The sequence below is a fragment of the Mus caroli genome, unplaced genomic scaffold (assembly GCF_978045245.1).
Source record: "Mus caroli unplaced genomic scaffold, Mus_caroli_1 scaffold_11, whole genome shotgun sequence".
NCBI lineage: Eukaryota > Metazoa > Chordata > Mammalia > Rodentia > Muridae > Mus > Mus caroli.
Genome location: NW_028227266.1, coordinates 118,240,527 through 118,263,251, shown reverse-complemented (window position 1 = coordinate 118,263,251; position 22,725 = coordinate 118,240,527). Strand labels below are relative to the sequence as shown.

Genomic DNA, 22,725 nt, shown 5'->3' with positions numbered 1-22,725 from the left:
CAGCCAGCACTCTTAAATACTGAGCTAGTTCTCCAGCTCTGCAGCTCTGGCTGTTTTGTTTTTTGAGACAGGGTTTCTCTGTGTAGCCCTGGCTGTCCTGGAACTCACTTTGTAGACCAGGCTGGCCTCAGACTCAGAAATTCGCCTGCCTCTGCCTCCCGAGTGCTGGGATTAAAGGCGTGCACGCCCGGCCTGCGTATTCTTTTATTTAGCTTTTTGCTCAATATTTTTTCCTGACATTTGGAATTTTGTTCTGTTGTTGAGATGGGGTCTTACTGTGTAACCTTGGCTAACCTTGGACTCCCTGAGGCTCAGCTGGTTTGGAACTCAGGATCTTCTTCTCTCATCCCAGTGAACACTTGGGACTGTAGACCTATGATGCCATGATCCACTGTGATAGCTACCCCAAACCATGGTGATTAAACTGCTCAGAGCTTTTAGTTCATTAATGGCCAGACCTAGAGTGGGCTTGTGCTTCTGAATAGTCTCTTGGTGACCAGGTTTGGAAACAGCATTGTAAAAGGCAAAAATGACAAAGAACATAATTTAAATTAAAGTTAATTTAGGGTAAAAGTAACATTGAAATGTTTATTCCTGTCAGAGCATAATTATTTCTGCTATAACATAACAATTTTTTTACTTACACCTTTTTCAATTACTTTACTTCGTTATTTTGGTTAATGTATCTGGAACATGGTCAAGGACATGTCACTCTCAGTGAATGCCAAGGCAGATGTACCTGCTGGGGAGATTATGTAGGGCTGAGAACTGCCTCCGCAAACACACAGTGTAGTGAGAACAGGACGGCGTTATCAGTCATTTCAGTCCCACTGTACTTGCCTCATCTTAGCTTGTCCTATACTTCTCTTGGGATGCTGCTGCTGCTTTTGGAGGACTGTGGTTGAGAGCATTGCCTGTTCTTCTAGAGGACATGGGTTTGGTTCTTAACACCCATATGACAGTTCACAACCATCTGTAACTCTAGTCCCCGCGCCCTGCTCTGGACTCTGAGAGCACCAAGTACACACATGGTGCACACATACACACACATGCAGGCAAAACATCCACATACATAAAATAATAGCAACATTTAACAAGTCTCTTTGTGTGGGATGTATATGCATGCGCATGTGTAGCACACATGTGAAGGGCAGGTGTAGATGTAGGTGACTTCTTCAGTTGCTCTGCACCTGTATTTTGAGACCCAGTCACTTACTGAACCTGGGGCTCACTGATCACAGATCCTCCTGTCTCTGTTTTCCCAGCGCTAGGACTACAGCATGTGCTCCCAGGCTCAGCTTTTACATGAGTTATGGCTTTCTGAACTCTGGGTATCTTGCTTTTGTGGCCAGCACTTTATGGATGGACCTGTCTCCCCAACAACCCATTTTACATGTGGATTCTGAAGTAAACTCTTGTGAAAGTAAATGCTTGTTACAAGGGAGTCTAGGCCTAGGTAGCTGCCCCCAGAGTGGTGGGAACATTGTGAGTTTTGTGTCCAGCAGTCCACTGAGGGCTGCTCTCATTACTGCAGTTACTCTGCAGTACGTAAAGCATTCTCCTTCCCACTCACTTGCCAACCGTTTCCTGAAATTGCTTTAGAGGAAGATAAGATAATCGAGAAGGAGGGAGGAAATCTAAGGACACTTTCCCTGTAGTGTTTAATGTGTTTCCATCTGGGGCTCACTACACAAGAGGACGTTTACTGGATGGTCATACTAGTGATTAAATGTTGGGAGTGGAGCCCATGTAATTTCAGTGAAGTATGTAAAGGTTGGAGAGCTGGTAGGGATAATTTGCCCTTCTGTTTTTTGGTAAAGATTCAAGTACTTTGGAACTTTAATAAGCTCACTGTAGCCCAAATAATGCTTGACACACACATGTGTTTGAACAGATTAAATGACTAAAATTATGTAGTGAATAAAATCAGTGAATAATAGCAATCATTAATTGAGCAGTTCTCTGCCAGGCACATGGCTGTGAAGTGGAAATTTATTCTATCCCTAGTAATGGAGCTGCAGTGTGAATTTGAGTCTGTTTTGTGGTACTGCTTGAAAATAGGCGAGTTTTGAGGACATCACATGGACATCATCTGTAGAAAGAAAGACTGAAGGGAAGACATGTGATATGCATGAAGGTGGTGTGGGAATGAATGACATTCAGGATATGGAGATGAGTGACTATGCTCTGTCACCAAGTGTTCAGTGCAGGGTCAGTGGGTGCTGTAGCTGAGAGGCTTGTGGAGTGGCTTGCAAATGCACGTGTCATACTTGACATGCTTGACAGAGGGAGCATTCCACCTAGGCAAGGAGGGCAAGCGATGGGCCAGAGGTGGCAGGAGGGAGGGGTGCGCTGGCGGGGGAAGAGTGTCATGGACTTTGTGACCCCTGGGAAAAGACCATAGACTCAGTCCAGTTAATGTACTCTGGGATCCCTGGGCCTATCCAGGCCCTTGGTCCTGAGCCTGGGATCTCCTAGGGATCTCACTGGGGTCTCCTAGGGATCTCACTGGGATCTCCTAGGGATCTCACTGGGGTCTCCTAGGGATCTCACTGGGATCTCCTAGGGATCTCACTGGGGTCTCCTAGGGATCTCACTGGGATCTCCTAGGGATCTCACTGGGGTCTCCTAGGGATCTCACTGGGATCTCCTAGGGATCTCACTGGGGTCTCCTAGGGATCTCACTGGGGTCTCCTAGGGATCTCACTGGGATCTCCTAGGGATCTCACTGGGGTCTCCTAGGGATCTCACTGGGATCTCCTAGGGATCTCACTGGGGTCTCCTAGGGATCTCACTGGGGTCTCCTAGGGATCTCACTGGGGTCTCCTAGGGATCTCACTGGGGTCTCCTAGGGATCTCACTGGGATCTCCTAGGGATCTCACTGGGATCTCCTAGGGATCTCACTGGGATCTCCTAGGGATCTCACTGGGGTCTCCTAGGGATCTCACTGGGGTCTCCTAGGGATCTCACTGGGGTCTCCTAGGGATCTCACTGGGGTCTCCTAGGGATCTCACTGGGGTCTCCTAGGGATCTCACTGGGGTCTCCTAGGGATCTCACTGGGGTCTCCTAGGGATCTCACTGGGGTCTCCTAGGGATCTCACTGGGGTCTCCTAGGGATCTCACTGGGATCTCCTAGGGATCTCACTGGGGGCTTCTAAATGTTATGGAGTTTGTAACTCCTGGGAAAACACCATAGACTCAATCCAGTTATAATTCAAAGGTTTATTGATTAGCTGCTAGCAGGATGAACAATCTCTGAGCCAAAATTGATATTACCATGCGGGAGGGTTATGGGAATGGACTTTTAAAGGTGAAAGCCACGCAGAGACCTTCATATCTGTACAAGCAAGCAGAAAATTGTTCTGCTCTGCCAAGTTAAGTGATTAAGGCAACTCAAAATAATCTTTGGCAATCTGCTTAAGCAAGTTTCAGAAGCAAAAAAGCAGTCACATAACAAGTAGATTGTCATGGCTGTACGTTTTTGGGTGGGGTCACTGAGTCAGGGTTACTGGGAAACATCTTCCAGGGACTGGAGTCAGAGACAGATGGTGGGTACCAAGATGGATGCCCAGCACAAAATGGAGCTTCTTCAGACATAGCAAAGAGAATGTGAATGACATTAAATTTGTAATTTAGTTTCCACAACCTTAAAGGGGCGATAAGTGCTTCAAACCTTCTTTTTGGGAGTTGGCTGGGAGAAGGGAAACCAAGCAACAAAAGGGTCATTGGTTTAGGTTCTTCATCTGCCTCAGTTGCCGTTGTTTTTGAAGCATTGCTCCATTTTCTTTTCAAAATTATTGGATTAGGAGGTAAAGGTTGTAGTATCCTAAGAAAAGAAGGAAAAAGTTACTTTTTTTTTTTTTGAGACAGGGTCTCTCTCTATCATCCTGGCTGTTCTGGACCTGGCTTTGTAGATCAGCTGGCCTCACAGAGATTCTCCTGCCTTTGGCTCCCGAGTGTTAGGATTAAAGGTGTGTGCTGTTATACCTGGGTAAAAGGAACCTCCCCCCCCCCCCCCCCCCCCCCAGAGACAGGGTTTCTCTGTGTAGCCTTGGCTGTCCTGGAACTCACTCTGTAGACCAGGCTGGCCTCGAACTCAGAAATTTGCCTGCCTCTGCCTCCCAAGTGCTGGGATTAAAGGCATAGGCCACCACTGCCTGGCTAAAAGTTACCGTTTTAAAATGTACACTTGAGGGCTGGAGAGATGACTCAGCAGTTAAGAGCACTTACTACTCTTCCTAAAGTCCTGAGTTCAAATCCCAGCAACCACATGGTGACTCACAACCATCTATAATGAGATCTGATGCCCTCTTCTGGAGCATCTGAAGACAGCTACAGTGTATTACATATAATAAATAAATAAATCTTTTAAAAAAATGTACACTTGATGAAAAGTTTTTGCATTTAGGGTGTTTAATAATCATGAAGAGAAAGAATAAACCTAGCTTATGATGCAGTTGCTTCCACTCATCCTCTCAGCTCCTGGCAGCCACTGTTTTCTCTCAGTTTGCATGTTCTGAACATCTTACATAAAGGAAAGCTGCTATATGGGTTTTCCATGCAGGACTTCACTAAGTTAGCCTGTTTTTTTTTTTTTTTTTTTTTTTTGTTTGTTTGTTTGTTTTTTTAGGTTTACCCTGTTTTAGCATGTGCCAGTATACATTTCTTGGCTCATTGCTATATCATAAATAGCTATATCACACACATATATGTTTCATATATATATAAAATGTTTATATACATATATATGTGTGTGTGTATGTATATGTGTATATATATATGTATGTGTATATACATATATATATATATATTTATATATTCATATTCCAGCCTTTGCTCCCATTGTCTTGTCTAATGGAACTCCTGCTTTCCTCTTTCACTGCATGGATCCTTTTTTTTTTTTTTTTTTTGGTTTTTCGAGACAGGGTTTCTCTGTGTAGCCCTGGCTGTCCTGGAACTCACTTTGTAGACCAGGCTGGCCTCCGCCTGCCTCTGCCTCCCGAGTGCTGGGATTAAAGGCGTGCGCCACCACGCCCGGCTTGCATGGATCCTTTTAATTGCATTGAGCTGTCCAGATAATTCAAAATAATCTTTATCTCTAGATTACTTCCTTCCTTCTGTTCTTCCATCTATCCGTCTGCCCTTCCTTTCTTCCTCCCTTCTTTGTCCGTTTATTGTTGACCGAGTCTCATGCAGCAGGCTGACCTGGAGCTGACTGTGGTTGGGTCTGGCCTAAGACTCAGTCCTTTGCTTGTGCTGCTCGAGTGCTGACGTAGTTGTGCACCTCCATGCTTGGCTTCAGAGCTTTAATTTGGCAATATCTAGCAAGTATTTTTAATAATACTTTTTATACGTAGATGCTTTCCCTGCATGTATGTTTATGTACAGTCGGAGGGCAGAAGAGGGCTTTGAATTCCTTGGAATTGGAGTTAGAGGTGATTGTATACTACTTAGTGGGTGCTGGGGACTAGCTAGTGCTCTTAACCACTGAGCCATCTCTCCAGCCCTAAAATGGATGATGATGATGGTGATATAGGGTAATATGCTTTTAGGTTTTGGAGACTAGAACATTTATGTCTTGGGAGGGAGTGAGTGGGGTCGTTACTTTATGTATTACATGGGATGTAGATCCCTTGTTGTTACTGCTACCTTAGGCTTTTTCCTCAGACTGTTTTCTTTGTTGTTCAGATGAACTGTTGGTCTTGACTCCGAGTTCACAGATTCTCTCCTGATTTGTCCGTCATTGAGCCCCCAGCAAATACTCTTCCTCAGCCACTGTCTGTCTTAGCTGTAGTTCCATTTGGTGCTTCAACTTTTGGGTGCACATCTCTTTTCTTTTCTTTTCTTTTTTTAAGATTGTTCTACTTAATTTTTATGTATGTGTACACTGTCGCGGTCTTCAGACACACCAGAAGAGGGCATCAGATCCCATTACTGGTGGTTGTGAGCCACCGTGTGGCTGCTGGGAACTGAACTCAGGACCTCTTGAAGAGCAGTCTCACTCTCTCCAGCCCTTGGGTGCACATTTCATTCTTCTCTTTTCTTCACATCAAGAGAAAAGATATCTTTGGTGTGCTAAACCAACCTCTGTAGATAATCAGCAGTGTAACCAGTTTAGCCACTGCCGCCAGTCACATTCAGACAAGCAAAATGATCTGGGGCTGAGGATGGGTTGTGTTGCTAGACCTTGTGCTCAGTATTCACAGGGCCCTGTTTTCAGTCTCTAGCACAGCCCCCTCTAGACACATTCCTAAATTGTTACATTTATGTGTGTGTGTATGCATGTGTGCGTGATTGTGGACATACAAATCACAGTACCATAGTGCTTGTGTGTTGAGGTCAGAGGACAGCTTCCAAGAGTCGATTCTTTCCATCATGTAGGTACTGTGGCTGGAACTCAGGTTTTCAGGCTTGGTAGAAAACATCTTTACCCACTGATGCCCCCTATCCTGGCTCCCTGTTTTATCATTGAGAATTTTTATTTATTTATTTATTTATTTTGAAAAAAGGGTTTCTCTGTGTAGTCCTGGCTGTCCTAGAACTCACTCTGTAGACCAGGCTGGCCTCGAACTCAGAAATCCGCCTGCCTCTGCCTCCCAAGTACTGGGATTGAGCGCATGCACCACCACTGCCCGGCGAGAATTTATTTTTTATTATTGTTTTTTGAGATAGGATCTCATGTCTCACTGTCATGAAGCCCAGGCTTATCTCCAGCTTGTCACGTAGCCAAGGATGATTTTGAATTGATCCACCTGCCTGTTTCCTAAGTGCTGGGACATCTTGCATCATGTCATTGATTATATCCCAGACATTGGGCTATTCTGTTGGCAGATTCTTGGCCCCTTTTTAATCTTGTATTTTGGCCAGCAGTACCCTATTTCAGCTTAGTGTGTAGCTTTCCGTCCTGCTTTTGGAAACTGTAATCCTCACGGTGATTTAGTTTTTAGTGCTTTTGCGATGTTGTCAGGATCACTGTGGTCTGTTCCATGTAGCAGGAGCTGTCCTGGCCCCCAGTTCTGCTAAAGGCTGCTTGGCTTGGCATTGCCATAGGTGTGCACAGGGCTGAGTCTGCTTGCCATTATTGAAGATGCAGAGTAGGGGCCATTCCATGCTGCTGCGGGGACATCTGGGCCAGTCCTTGTCCTGGATGAGGACTGGGCAGTGTTTTGACTACGAGTTCAGTGCTGAGCTGCCCTTTTTACAGACCTGTAGGCTCTTCTAGTTTGTTGGCTTGTCTGTGTCTGTTCTTTGTTTCTTGATGACTCTGGGGTGCAGGCCTCTGCTGTTCAGTATGTGAGAGAGGAGGAGAAGGCTCATCATGGATTTCCAGGTCCTGCGCTCTCAGGCCGTCCCCCACCTTCCTATCCCTTCCAAAGCCCGTTGGTGGTTAGTTTTCAGTTGTTTTTATGGTATTTAGTTGTGTTTGGAAAAGAACAAGAAGTATGGGTCTATGCTATCATACTTCAGAACGAGAATCCTAATGAGTTTCCATTTTTTACACTGTTCTTATTGGCTATGGATATGAAATAGCTGAGGCCTTTTTTTTTAATTCTGAATTACAATTTTCTTTCTTTTGTATGTGTGTGTATGAATGTGGGTGCACAAGTGGTGAGTGTGGAGGTCAGAGGACATCTTGTTGGAATCTGGTCTCTCTTTCCTCCATGTGGTCCTTGGGTTTGAACTCACGCTGTCAGGTTTGGAGGCAGGTGGAACCTTTTCCTGCTGAGCCACGGTGCCGCCCCTGAGGTTCTGCAGCTTGTGCTCTGCAGCTTCCTTGGGCGTTTTCCCTCGTCCGTCATCCACGGTGGGACACAGCAGGCTCAGTCTTGATCGTTTAACTGTGTGGTGTTTGATGTGTATTTATTTACATGTGTTTGTTTGCAGGGAGTGGAGCAACTGCCGTGGTCCAGGCAGCTTACTGTGCCCCCAAAAAGGAGAGAGTGGCGATCAAACGGATAAACCTGGAGAAGTGTCAGACCAGCATGGATGAGCTCCTGGTATGCACAGCTCATGCTCCCTCCACGGAGGAGTACGTTCTTAAGAGTTCATGTTAAAAAAAGAGGTGTTTAGTTTCTTTTGAGAAGGTGACTTATTTTTATTAATAAATGATTATAAAATTTGTAAAGTTAAAGTTGAAAAAATTACTTACAATTTTATTACTCTGAGGTTAACATTTAGTACATACATTTTTTTTAGACTGAATATTTTAATTTCTTAGCATTTTTGAGATTTTGCTCTTTTTGTGTATTCACTCTGTCCAGGGACTGGCTTGTACCACTGTCTGTTTGCTCGGGTAGGTTTGGTAACTGTGTGTGTACTATGCACTGAAGAATGTCCATAGTTTAGAGCATATGTCCTAGTATTGTGTGATTGATGTTTGTTCTTATTTATCTGCATGGTGGCTACTTAGTTCTCATTTCTTTAAGTAATACTGTGGGTTTTTGATTCCTGGGTTAAGAATCTTTTAAAAGATACTGTCCTTAGAGAAACAGAGTATCACTGTCTTCTGTATCCTGACGGAGGATGAGAGAGAGAGAGAGAGAGAGAGAGAGAGAGAGAGAGAGAGAGAGAACACTGGTCCTTTACCTCTACTTATTTTAAAAGCTTGTTTTTTTGTTTTGAGACAAGGTCTCACTACGTACCTCAGGTTACTCTGCAACCCTTAGATTCAGACCATAGATCAGGCAGGCCTTAGACTCTCAGACTCACAGAGATCCACCAGCTTCTGCCTCCTGAGTGCTGAGATTAAAGGCATGTGCCACCTTGTTGGTTTAAAGGTTTTTTAGCGTTTACTGTGGGAGGAGGGGCACTCATGTGCACATGTCCATGTTTGTGGGTCTGCAAGTCAAATGTTGGGTGTCTTCTTCAATTGCTTCCTACCTTATTGTTTGAGGTGAGTCTGGAACTTGCTAGTTGACCTGGCTGACAGTCAAGCCCCAGAGTCTTCCCAGAGCTGGGATCAAAGCATTTGCTATGGCATGCTTTTATGTGGGTTCTGGGAATTGAACTTAGATGGGAGCAATGCTGATAAAAGATATTCTCTGTCCCCCACTCCAGAAAAATTCAACCCCACAGGGATTGTTTTGTATTTCTGTTGTATTCTTGGATTAGCAGTGCAGTCTAAGAATGTAGCCCTGAGTAGGCTATATAGTGAGTTTCAGGACAGCCAGGGCTATATGGAGAAACCTTGTTTCAAAAGGATATGTACTAAGTGCTTAGCAAGGAAATTTAGCTTTAAAAATCATATTTTGAGGCAGGGTTTCTCATTATAATAAATGGCTGTTCTAGAGTTTGATATGTAAACCAGCCTGGCCTTGGATTTAGAGATCTGCCTGCCTTTGCCTCTTTAAGTACTGGGATTAAAGGTGTATGCTAAGGGGCTTGGCTCATTCATATATTTTCTGTTATTATTTTTGCAGAGTTAGCAGTCAGATGTAGGGTGTGTATATGCTAGTAAATGCTGCACTGCAGAGGTTTTATATCCTGTGAGTTGTTCTTTGTTTTGCTTAACATAGAAATATAATAGCCCCTTTGGGGACCTTCCTAAATCATATGGTATTCAAAAGCGGTAATCTACCATACTGGGTGGATTGATATTTTTATTTTATAGTGATTTTTTTTTCTCCAGTGGAGCTGGAGAGTTGGTGCAGTGATTAAGAGCCCTTGTTGCTCTCATAGAGAACCCACTCAGTACCACACACAGTTTACCATCATGTGTAACTTCAGTTGTAGGGGAGTTGATGCCTTCTTCTGACCTCCATCAATGCCAGACATGCACTCAGTGCTTATATATACATTATTCACATATGTAAAATAATAAAATATAAATGTAAAGTATATATTTTTAAAAGGTCAGTGATAGAAAAGTTGGGAATAGACTGTAAAGGCATTCACTGATGATGACCTGAGTTTAACCTCTAGGACCCACAAGGTGGAAGTAAAGAAAAACTTCCCAAAATGGTTCTCTGAATGTCTGTCTGTAAGCACATCATGACAGCATGCACAGATGCATGTAAGCATGTTTTCCATCTCTCTCTCTCTCTCTCTCTCTCTCTCTCTCTCTCTGTCTCTCTGTCTCTCTGTCTCTGACAACAAAAGGCAGGGATTGCCTGCCTGTCTACAAGTTTTTCCATTGCCCCCTCCTTTCTTTTTATTTATGGTGCCAGGCAGTAGACCCAGGTCTTGCCTGCCAGGCAGGGAGCAAAGTGCTGAGCTGCCTCTCTGTAGAACACCACGGTCTCAAATTGAGTTGGATGACCGGTGTAGACCACTCTGAGTACTAGGGAATGACTGGAACGAAGGGAAGCATAGTAGTGTGATTCTGTATTAGACAGAGCAGATGAAGCGTCAACTGGAGATGACACATGCATGGGAGCAAGCAATGGGCGCTGTGGTGATCTTGTCACCTCTGGTAAGAAACGTAGGTTGGAGGAGGGGCTTGTAATCCTATTTCAAGATCCTGGGGTAACAGTTGCGACTAGTCTTAGAGCACCATTTGAACCTTGGGCCAGCAGTGAAGATAAAGACAGTCGGTGAATTTTGAATTAATTCTGTTAAAATAAAAATAACCAGCCAGGCTGTGGTGGTGCACACCTTTAATCCCAGCACTTGGGAGGCAGAAGCAGGGGGATTTCTAAATTCAAGGCCAGCCTGGTCTACAAAGTGAGTTTCAGGACAGCCAGGGCTACACAGAGAAACCCTGTCTCGAAGAAACAAAACAAAACAAAAAAACAAAAAACCAAAAAACCCCTAAACAAACAACAAAAACATCCCTCCCCACAGTAAAGCTGGAATTTAAGAATTCTGATGTGTGGGGCTGAAGAGATGGCTCAGTAGTTAAGAGCACTAGCTGCTACTCCAGAGGACCTAGGTTTACTTTTCAGCAACTAGCTCTAACTCTGAACTCCAGTCTTAGGGGACCTGATGCCTTTTGGCTGTGAAGACATCAGGTTCACACGTGGTGCACTAACATATGTGCCCACAAACACTCTTGCACATTAAAAACAATATGTAACAGTATCTATCTGCCATTTGCCTTTTTTGTGTGGTTGATGGGTGTCTGTGTACAGTTTGTTCTCTCAGTTCACAGAAGGCCAGAGCTGAGGATTAGGAATTCAAGGTCATACTCAGCTACATAGTGATCTTGAGGCTGACCTGGGTTATGCGAGATCCTGGACCCTGTATTAGGGTTTATTGCCGTGAATAAACACTATGACCATGGCAGCTCGTAAAGGGAAACATTTAACTGGGGCTGGCTTACAGTTCAGGGGTTCAGTCCATCATCATCGTGGCAGAAAACCTAGTGCCATGCAGGGAGGCATGGTGCTGGAGAAGTAGCTGAGCCTTTCACATCTGGACCAATAGGCAGCAGGAAAAGAGTAAGACCCTGGACCCCCAGTGACACACTTCCTGCAACAAAGTCACCTACTTCAGCAAGGCCATACTTCTTAATAGTGCTATCTGTTAGTCTATGGGGATCATTCTTACTCAAACTGCCACACCCCGAAACCCATGGATTCCTTTTATTTATTTTCAGTTTTTAGGTTGTTTTTTATTTGATGTGATGGATCCCATCGAAAACAAGTAGTTTCTGTTTTATACGCGTGCTTTCAAAATACGGTGACAAGGGGATAAATAAATAGGTTTTCAGACTCTTTGTTTTAGTTAACCTTCTCCCAACTCTCATTTCTCCCATCCCCCGTCTATGCCCCACTCAAAACCTTTTTACTTAAAAAAGAGGGGGAAAAAAAACCCAAAAAGCAAGGCTGGCGAGGTGACGGAGCTCAGAAAGTGCATGAAGGCCCGGGTTTGATCTGGGTGTGAAATTTGCAGGAAAGTGGATGGAATTAAAAATAACTACATCAAGTGAGGAATGAGGGAACTTAGTATTCAGTACAGAAAAGCAAATGCTGCGTTCTACTTCATATGTGAATCCCTGCTTGACATGTCTAAATTTGTGCTCAACTTGGAGTACCTGTAGAAACCAGGAAACTAGAAGTCTAGAAGTGTGTGTGTGTGTGTGTGAAGGTCAGAGGTCAGGCCTGGCCGGCATCTTTCCTTGGCAGCTGTCAGCAGTGGCTTTTGTTTTTGAATTTTGTCTTTATGAATATGGGTGTTTGCCTCTATGTTTGTGTACTGTGTGCCTGCCTGGTGCCCCCCATAGGCCAGAATAGACATCACTGGGCCGCCTGGGACTGGAGTTGCTGAGGCTTGTGAGACACCATGGTGGTACAAGCCCAAGTCCTTTGAAAGAGCAGCTGTGCTCTTCACTGCTGAGCTAGTTCCCGTAAACATTGTTTTAGAGGCAGAATCTGTCGTTGGCATGGAGCTAACAGGTTAGGGAAGGTTAGTTGGCCCGTGAGCTTTAGAGACCCAATTATCTCTTCTTCCTAGTGCTGGAACTACCAGGTCATGTCATGCAGCTTTAGGTAAATTCTAGGATTCAGCTTAGGTCCTCTTCTTTTTAATATCAGTTTTAGGTCATAAGGCCAATAACCTACTAAGTTTTTTTGTTTGTTTTTTGTTATTTCGAGACAGGGTTTCTCTGTGTAGCCCTGGCTGTTCTGGAACTTGCTCTGTAGGCCAGGCTGGCCTGGAACTCAGAGATTTGCCTGCCTCTGCCTCCCGAGTGCACCACCTCCTGACTACTTTTGTTGTTGTTTGTTTGTTTGTTTTGTTTTCAGTTCAGTGTTTATATATTTTGAGGGGGACCTATAAATAATTTACAACTCACAGTTATCTGTTCACTAGACAATACACAGAGGCAATGGGGTCCCTATATGTAGTTAGTAACAGTAGCAGAAGAATAGAAGTGTCAAACTTCACAGATGAAAAGTTTGTTAGCATTGGTACAAGAACATCTTGAGGCATGGCTTATTCTGTATGGATGAAGAACTGACTCAATTGTCTGAATGGAAAGTTGTGTAAATCACAGGAATCAAGGTGAGTTTCAAAGCAAAGAAAAGCCATCATTAAGAAAGAAATGGGAGGGACTGGAGAGATGACTCGGTGGTTAAGAGCAGTAGCTGCTCTTCCAGAGAACCCAGCTTCAATTCTCAGAACCCATTTGGCAGCTCACAACTGTCTGTAACCTATGGTTCAGGTGATCCAACTCCCACACGGACATGAATCCAGGCCAAACACCAGTGCACACAAAAAATTAATAATAAAATTACGTTAAAAAAAGAAATGGAATGGGGAAAGGTGGTGACTCAGTCCTTTAATCCCAGCACCCGGGAGGCAGAGGCAGGTGGATCTCTGAGTTCTAGGAAAGCCAGGGCTATACAGAGAAACCCTGTGTCAAAACAACAGCAACAAGAAAACAACAAAAGTGGGTGGTGGTGGGGACAAATTTAAAAGCTAAAGACACAGTACAGTGTTCAGTGCCTGTCTATCATGTGAGGCTCTAAGTTCAAGCCTAACCAATAAATTAAGTAAATAAAGTTGTGCCAGGCGTGCATAGCATTGATTCCATACTCAGGAGGTAAAAGCAGGTGGATCTCACTGAGTTCCAGGCCAGCCTAGTCTACAGACAGACCCCATTTTTAAAACATGAGAGAAAAGAAGGAAGCAAGAAAAAGGAAGGCAGGCTTGGCTGACTGTGAAACACTTTGAAGGAGCAATCTCGACGGCAAGGGTAGACTTGATAGGTGGTTTAAGGAGATTGTCGGAGATTTAAGTGAGGATGATAGATGCTTGCGTGGCATTTGTGTTTATTCAGAAGAGAAAAAGTGTAACTGGAATAGGTGTTATGGTAGAGGGAGATTCTCCGCCTTGAGGACGGTTGTTGAGGAGGCTAGGCTGTCAGTCTTTATTGTCCTTGATAGTCTCCTGCTAGAAAACTCTAGAAATAAGCAGTTTCTCAGGTTACAGCTCAGAGTGTAGCCTACCACATAAAGCTGCAGCTTGTCCCCAGGCCTTCATACTGCTTGTCACTGCTGCCCAGTCCTGTCTCTCACCACTCCCCTCGGCCAGCTTCCAAGTTTGTTGTTTACAGCTCCTCTTTACCTTTCGGCTCCTCCCTTTGGTGTATATTCCCTTTTTAACTTTTTGAAACTGGAAATTGAACCTTGGCCTGATGTGTGCTAAGCAAGCGCTCTATCACTGGGTTTTAAGCTTTTATAGACAGTTCTAAGCTTGAAGATTTGTAAGAGTCCTGATGCTCTCTCAGCTTCTCTAATATGAATGTAACCATAGGTCTATACCGAAGACTGAGCTGTCTATTGTTGTGTGGGGAGTAGTTGTCTCTAGTCTTCATTTATTTCCTAAATTGCAGCCAGAGTGATTTGTGAATATATATATACACACATATATAGACATACACATATATATGTTTTATATATATGTACACACACACAGATATATGCTAAATTTTTAATATACTCAAAATGACCCCTGGTTCCAGGGAATTAAACAATCAAGAGCGTTTCACTGTCAGTGCGGTAGGACTTCAGAGAGCTTGCTGGTTGTGCCTCTTACTTTTTGTGTCTCTCTAGTGGACTCCTTTGGTTTTTATTAAGCTATTTTTCTGTTGTCATGGTATTCTTTAACTTCTTTACCAGACTGTCAGCTTTATGAGGGTTTGTGGTGGTTAGCAGTTGGGCCTGACACAGTTGGTACAGCAGTCACTTAATAAATACACGTATGACCTGCTCAGTCAGAGGTCTCTGCAGGCCATTGTGCTGCCGTTTGCTTCTTTGCTTTTCAGCCAGGGATTCACCAAGTAACCCTGGCTGGCCTGGACTTTTCTCTGTATAGACCAAGGTGGCCCTGAACTCAACATCTCTTTGTGCTTCCCTTCCAGCTGCTGTGATTAGAGGCATGTGCCATCATACCTGGCCTGATGCCAATTTTAAAAAAGATTTGGTATTTTAATTATGCATATGTTTGTGTTTCTGTGTGGTGGTAGGTATGTGCACACACACGTGGGTACCTGCAGAAGTCAGAGATAGCAGATCCCTTTGAGTTGGAGTTAACGTCAGTTGTGAGCTGCCCAATGTACATATTGGGAACAGAACTCAGGTCCTCTGCAAGAGCAGCCAGTATACATTCATAACTGCTGCTATGTCTCCAGCCCTTATGCTACCAACTTTTACCTCAAGCTGGGCTCTATTTTCTTCTTGAACTTGTGGAACCTTAAGACCCTTTGCTGACTTGAATAGGAGGTAGACTTGCAGATCAGCTGCTTCAGCTGTTGGGGGCTGGGAGCTTGTAGCTAGACTTAAAAGAAGAATGTTAGGCTAAGGAAAGGGAGAAATGGGGCTTTCTTAGGTATGGATGGAGCTTTTCTAAGGAAGTTATTTTCTGTTCCTTTTTATGGTTCTTTCCCAGTGGTTGTCTCAACCCTGAGTTGGGGTGACATTTGACATTTGCGTGGGATTACGCTGAAGTCAGTTATCTTGGCAGTCTTTTGGTAGCCACCTGAGATCCACCCAGCTTGTTTGCCTTGCTGGTGTCCTATCCATGATTAAGGCAGTGTAACAGTTGTGCCTTAAATCGATCTCACATATTGTGTCATACTTAAATATTACTATGGGGCTGGGAATGTGGCTCAGTTCCTAAATGCTGGGTGGGATGCCACTTGCCTTTAATTCCATACTGCTCTAGTTCCTCAAAGTCTGTAGGACTACACTGAGCTCCCAGCTCCTCCCAAAGGGCTCTTCTGTCATCCTTGCCTGTCTTAGCTGTTTGCTCCTGTTGATTCTTGTAATGTTTAATATGATTACTAATTTGCTATGTACAAGCTGACCTATGTGTTCCTTTTTGCATGCACATATTTTACCTGAAGTCCTGTCTAACTTGCCTAAGCACTAATAGGCAAGTGCTTTTTTCCTTTTCCTCTCCTATTTACTGAGTTTTATAAGTTAAGGGGCCTTGCAAAAACCTCTGCTGGTGTCTTTAGGGCTTGCAAAATATATACAAGGTCTTTGGTTCAAATAAATTTGCCTTTAAGTAAAAAAGATGAAAAAATAGCATTTACTGAGCACTTCATTTATTATTTTTAAAGATTGAAAATAAATGCTTCTGTTCCAGGCTCTAAGGCATGAGCATGAATAAATGGAAAGCTGTATAAAGCTTTCCATCCAGCAGATATTTATTAGAGGTGTACATGTGTGTCAGGCACAATGGTGAATGCAGAGAATTCCCTTAGTTTTTGTTGAGCTCACAGTTCTGTGGGGAGGTGTGTGCAGAATAACTCGGCAGTGAGTGTAGGAGCTAGAGATGACTCGGTGATTCTAAGCATTGCTATCCTCCTGGGGACCCAAGGCAGGTAGCTCACAACTGCCTGTAATTTTAACATCTCCAAGTGATCCATTGCCCTCCTCTGACTTTCATGGGTACATGGGTGCATGCACCCCAAATAAGAATAATTAAAGAATTGGTGTAGGTTCTATTTTAAGCACATACATGTGTGTAAGTGTGTATGCATGTATGCTTGAGTGTGTGTCTGTGTGTGCATGCACACACATTGTTCATATCAGGCATCAAACTAAGGATCTAGTACATGTTTGGCAAGTACTCTACTTAAGCTTACATCTTCAGCTCCATGATGGTTGGGAAAACAGGATTTAGTAGTTGTTGGTTTTATGAGATAGGGTCTTTGTGTAGCCCAGGGGGCTGGAGGAATAGGTCAGTGGTTAAGAGCTCTGGCTGCTCTTCCAGATGACCCAGGTTCAACTTCAACTCACATGGTCACTTACAAGTATCCATAACTCCAGTTCCAAGGATCTGATGCCCTCTTCTGACCTCCACAGCCACCAGGCATGCAGAGACATACATTCGGACAAAACACGCATACTCATAAAATAAAATAAATATTTAAAACAAATCTCTATGGAGCCGAATCTGTCCTTATTTCTCTTGCCTTCCCCTCCCAGGTGCTAGGACTGCACACATGTGCCAGCCCGTATGGGAGTCTCGTTCTTGCCTTCATGTAGGCCCCAGCCTGACAGAACCAGACAGTTAAGCACATACTACATGCACTGTGTAGTCTTCATTTGCTGTGAGGGAGGTGGTGCACAAGAAGGTGCTTTGAGTTATTGGGACTCCAGTCCAAGGCCTCTCCTTCCAGAAAAGTAAAGTTGTTACAGTGCCTTTATTTTAATAATAATGATAGTGATGATGATGATGATGATAGTAGAAGCAGCAGCTGCAACATCATCACCTGATGAACCTCAATGCCCCGGAAAAATGGTAAAAGAAAGTCCACTGAAACCGGATTGCTAAGTGAAGATGCTGTGGGAATACAGAGGGAACCTTGGGTTTGAGGCCCAGAGACAGAAGCATTAAGTCTGTGTGTCTGCATCATAGGAGTGGGGTCAGAAGGGACAGGGTAAGAACAGAGGGGCTGCTTTACTCGGGGTTCCTTAAAACATTTCTGATCCTTTGTTCATTTGCATTTTATAACCCAAGATAGAATTAGGCTTTGGCACAGGGTTCACTACTCTGGATTTAGTTTATAACTGTCCATTTCAGTGTATTTCTCTTTGTAAAAATTATTAAGTCTTCTCACAAAAATCAGATGACCTGATATTTTTTAAGATAAAACAACCCCCACAAACAGACAAACATCCTCTACCTTCTGTTTATTAGTGATTATTCTCTGTGGGCCTGATCTTCTAGGTGGTTACTCAGGGATGCCTTGTGTGATAAGCAGTGAGTATCTGTGGTTTCAGAGATTCTCAGTGCAGTGTGTACAGTGAGTAGAGTCAGAAGTGATGGAGGGAAACCTAGACAGTTTCTGGTTTAGCCTTTTTGAGGGAAGGGTGGGGGTTTTGAGACAGGATTTCTCTGGGTAGCTGTGGCAGTCCTGGAACCCATTCTGTAGGCCAGACCTCAAACTCAGAAATCTGTCTGTCTCTGCCTCCCTAGTGCTGGGATTAAAGGTGTACATCACAGCCACCTGGCCTGGTTCAGCCTTTTGAGACAGGATCTGGCTTCCTGTGCATCTTGGTCAGACTGGTCACTAACTCTCTGACTTCGTCCTTCTTCTCAAGTCCCAGGATTAGAGATGTGTGCTGCTTTGCCTGGCTCCAGTGTAGCCATTCATGAAGAAATTAGTTCCTTGGAAATCCCAGAAAAGATTGTAACATAGTTCTGGGGTGGCCAGATCTAGATTTGCTTAATTATAGGGATTGTTTTAAGCTGAAATTTAGTCAACAACCATGTGTTTTTTCTTTGTAGAAAGAAATCCAAGCCATGAGCCAATGCCATCATCCTAACATTGTGTCTTACTACACATCTTTTGTGGTAAAGGATGAGCTGTGGCTCGTCATGAAGCTGCTAAGTGGAGGTGAGTAGACTACAGTAGAATGCTAAGTTTTATTAGGTTAAAAATGTAATATTTTCCAGCAAGCAGAGGCGGGCAGCTCTTTGTGAGTTCAAGGCCAACTTGATCTACATATCAAGTTCCAGGTCAACCAGAGCTACTTATTCAGTGTGATCCTATCTAAAAAAATAAATAAATAAAAAGTTTTTTCATCCTGATAGGGTTTTGTGGATATTTTGCATTTGAGGAGATATTGAGAATGCAGTTTCAATAAAAACAAATGCTAGTGTGTAGCTGTGATAGGTTAACACTTTTCATTTGGCCATTTGGCCTCTGACATCTCTTAACTTAGTATGGTTTCCTCCCCTTCCTTTTAGGACATAAACTGAAAGATTTTGTCCATTTAAGTTGATTGATTTGATTCTTCTGTTTTGATGTCACCTATAGTCTCTATGTCTGTCTCTAGCACACTAAGCATTAGATTGAAAGTTCAGCTTGATCAAATTCAGGCCAAGTCTCTTTAGATCTGGAGTATTGACCATTCCTCAGTGCATCACATCAGGAAGTGTTTCCTGTCTAAGTGGGTCTTTAATAGTAACATTTATTTTGTTTGCTTAAGATTGTGACAACCCAGCTGGGCGTGGTGTCGCACGCCTGTAATCTCAGCACTTGGGAGGCAGAGGCAGGTGGATTTCTGAGTTTGAGGCCAGCCTGGTCTACAAAGTGAGTTCCAGGACAGCCAGGGCTACACAGAGAAACCCTATCTCAAAAACCAAAAAAACAAAACAAAACAAAACAAAAGAGATTGTGACCACCCAAGCTTCTCTCTGAAAACTTTTCTTGTAGCTCTCAGGAAATCTGTGAAATGAAACTTTGACACTATTGTCTACAGTTTATTATTTTAGCATCTAGTCCTTGTTTAAATCAAGTAATTCATTAGAAGTTATTTTTATTGCTGCATTGTTTCTTTTGTAAATATAAGGTGATTGTTTTTTAAGATTTATTTCTTTTTTTTTTATATGGGTAAACTAACTGTCTTCATGTACACCAGAGGAGGACGTTGGATCCCAATACTGATAGTTGTGAGCCACCATGTGGTTGCTGGGAATTGAACTCAGGACCTCTGGAAGTGCAGCCAGTGCTCTTAACCTCTGAGCCATCTCACCAGCCCTCCTGGGTTTTTTTTGTTTGTTTGTTTTTGATTTTTAAAAGAGGAACCTCGCCTTATTAACTGAGGCTCTTTAATCTCTATTATAGTTCCCATTAAAAAGGCAGAGTAAAAAGATTGAGGGCATATAAGATGGCGCATCTGGTGAAACACTTGCTGTGAGGTGTAAGCCTAGTGCTTTCTTGGGTCTCCGGGACCTGTGTGAAGGCTGGATTCGAGCGCAGCTCCATAAGGGTGCCCTCTGACCACATGTGCACTGGAGCATACAAGCTGCCCTCAGGAGCAAAGAAACATTCAAGTATATTTTAAGGATTGATGCTGGCCTAGAGAGAGCTGGCTTAGTAGTTTTAAGACAATCTGTTGCTGTTGCAGAAGGCTGATCTCCCTTCCCAGCAGCTATGTGGTAGCCTACAACCACCCACAACTCCAGTTCCTGGAGAGCCAATGCCTTCTGACCTCCAGGGATACCAGGCATGGATGTAGTGCATATTTATACACTGATGTAAAATACTCACACATAAAGCAAATCTAAAATAACTTTAAAACAATTGATTGTTGAGCTTGGTATGATGGTTCATGCCTGTAATCTTAGCATATGAGCATATAAGAGGCTACGGCAGGAAGATTTCAATCTGGGGCAGGCTTAGAATGGCTTCTTGCTATTTGATTCACACCCTCTCTTACTCCTTCCCTTCCCCTCTTTGTTCGTGTATATGTTTGAGTGTACATGTGCACACACATGTTGATGTTTTTGTGTGTTTGTGTTAACTTTAATTTTTTATTTTTTTAGATGCCCCACCTTCCTTTTTTTGAGACAGGATCTTTCATTGCCCTGGTCTTTGCCAAGTAGCCTAGGCTGGCTGGCCAGTAAACCACTGGGGTCTTATATTCCCTACCCAGTAATCTCTGCTGCATTTGTAATGCCTACCCAGGGCTGGGGTTGTTGGTATGGTCACCATATCTAGCCTTTTCTTTCAAGTGGGTTCTGGGAACTGAACTCAGGTCCTGGTCCTTGCTTTTTTACTGGCTGAGCTGTCTTCCCAGTCATATTCAGATTTTCTCAGGTTCACATTTGTATCCCTTTTTCCCCAGATCTATAGTCAGCCAATATTCTAAGAAGTGTTGACATTTCTTCTCAAGACTGGCATTACACAGCCTTAACTTAAGTGCTTGGATAGTCCAGTGCTGTGGCCTCTAAGAGTCCAGTGCACTTAGAGCTTGGAAATACTGTATGTTATAAATAAATCATAATTTCACAATAATATTTTCCATTGGATATAATATACATTTATACAACTTAATATTATACTTGAATTGGATTTCTCTTGCACAGAAAATGTTGATTCCTCCAGTCTTAGAATAATTATGTATTTTTCTTGTAGAATATATGTAATATACACAAGTACATGGACAGTTAGCATGTATAGATTGAACTTTTTTAGTGTTATCTGAAGACACATGCTATTTATAGTGATATATCTATTTTTCCTCCTTTGGTAAGGCTCGGGTTGGAATGTGTAGCATAGTTGGGAGGACTTGTGAGTGATAGGACCTCAGCCTTCCCGTCCCGTGTTGCTTAGTTTCTGTGTGCCTGCCTGTGGGGTTTTGTAAGAGAATGTGAGTTTCCATCTTACAGTGTGTCATTGTAGAAAAAAGAATCCACATTTACTTAATTTGCAGTTTTGGTGTGATAGTTTACTTCATACTTCCTCAGAGAAACATAGGCTTTAGAATAAAATATACCTTTCTCTTTAGAAAGTGTCTCTCACTAGAAGAGCATTTCAGGTCTTTTGACTGAGCATGCCTTCCTGTGCTCCTGGGTGTTGATAAGGGTGACTGGAGCTGGTAGACGTGAAGGTGCTTTCCTGTAGGTGGTGCACAAAGCAGCTCACTTATACTAGGAGCCTGCCCTTGCTATCTGATGCTTTCAGCGTAGCCAGAATCACCTTTTTGTTTTAATCCCATTAGTGACACACTGGAGAAACTGGATTGCTTTGTTAAAGGCCCGTTTCATATGATGGTTGCTAACACCAACCACCTTTCAAGATGGTGGTCAAGCATGGTTCTTTTCAGTATGGACAGATATGGGAACATTAGGTAATATTGTATCTTTTGTTATTGATCACCTATAGCACAATTGTCTTTATTTGTGATTTATAAATATGTATGATACAGAGTTTTCCATGTTTTGAAAAACAGTTTCATGATAAATGGGAGTGTCTGCTTAATTCTCATCACTTTCCTATGTGCTCACCCGTCTTTTCTACACTCTGTCCTGCAACGAGACACATTAACTGTCTGGTTAAAGATCCCTGTTCCTCTCTCTAGGATTCTGATCACAGGCAGTTGGATGTGAAAAGGATAAAGTATTTTTTAACTTGCTTGTTTTCTTTCCTTGTCTTAGGTTTCCTGGGTCAGTGTCTGATTTTTCCAACCTAGCACTAGGATACTTAAAGTATGCCTTCGTCATAATTCTTTATATAATTACATATATTTTTATAAGTCAACATTCTTAATATATATCTATGTATATTATGATATATAATATATACATATATATATATTTAAATAGTAAAAGTTCTATGTTTTTTAAGATGGTGAAATCTTTTACTGTTATAGAAGAAATGTTTAAACTTAATAGGTATATTAAGCCATATTTAGAAAACAAACTAGAACTATATTCACCATATTTGTACACACACACATACACAAACATACACATACATATGTATATATACATACATACATACATACATACATATATTTTTTAACTTACATTAAGGAATTTTATTCTGATATTTCCAGCAATAAGAAAAAAACCACTATATATGTTTAGTTTAAATTAATTTTTTATTGGTTTGGTTTGGGGGTAGAGTCTTTATATAGTATTGGCATTTATTAGTATTCTGATAAATCTTTAGACCCATTTTCTGTCCAAATATCTGTTTCTGCAATTTGTTAACACAACACTGCGGTGAAAGACTTTTAGAAATCCAGGTAGCTGGGGCTATCAAGTTATTCTCTGACCTCAACCCACTTGCACGTACCATATTCATACATGTACATAGAAGTAGATAAAATGAATCCAAGTGCTTAAGGAAAATTCTGAGAGGAAGGAACGCAAGTACCTACAATCATTAAAGGATTATGTATGGAATTACAGACATCTAATTTAGATGCATTTTTCTAGAGAGTAAGACCATCCTTTGTCATATTCTTATAGATGAAAATCTGGGTAATCCCTGTTCTAAGCACTCACATTCTAATAGTGATTTGCTTTGCATATT

The 22,725-nt window shown here is 42.7% G+C and overlaps 1 protein-coding gene across 2 annotated transcripts in view; it reads left to right on the top strand.

Annotated features, from left to right (window-relative positions):
- Positions 1 to 22,725, top strand: part of Oxsr1 (oxidative stress responsive kinase 1) — an 83,397-nt gene that overhangs the window by 9,946 nt on the left and 50,726 nt on the right. The window contains exons 1-3 of one of the 2 annotated variants that reach the window (XM_085828176.1): positions 7,947 to 7,999; positions 18,186 to 18,294; positions 21,407 to 21,535. In XM_085828176.1, coding sequence (XP_085684302.1) covers positions 21,523 to 21,535 — 13 coding nt within the window. In that variant the 5' untranslated portion in view covers positions 7,947 to 7,999; positions 18,186 to 18,294; positions 21,407 to 21,522. Of the gene's footprint in view, positions 1 to 7,886; positions 8,000 to 18,185; positions 18,295 to 21,406; positions 21,536 to 22,725 lie in introns of those variants that run through there. The other variant, XM_021172478.3, reaches the window with a different exon arrangement.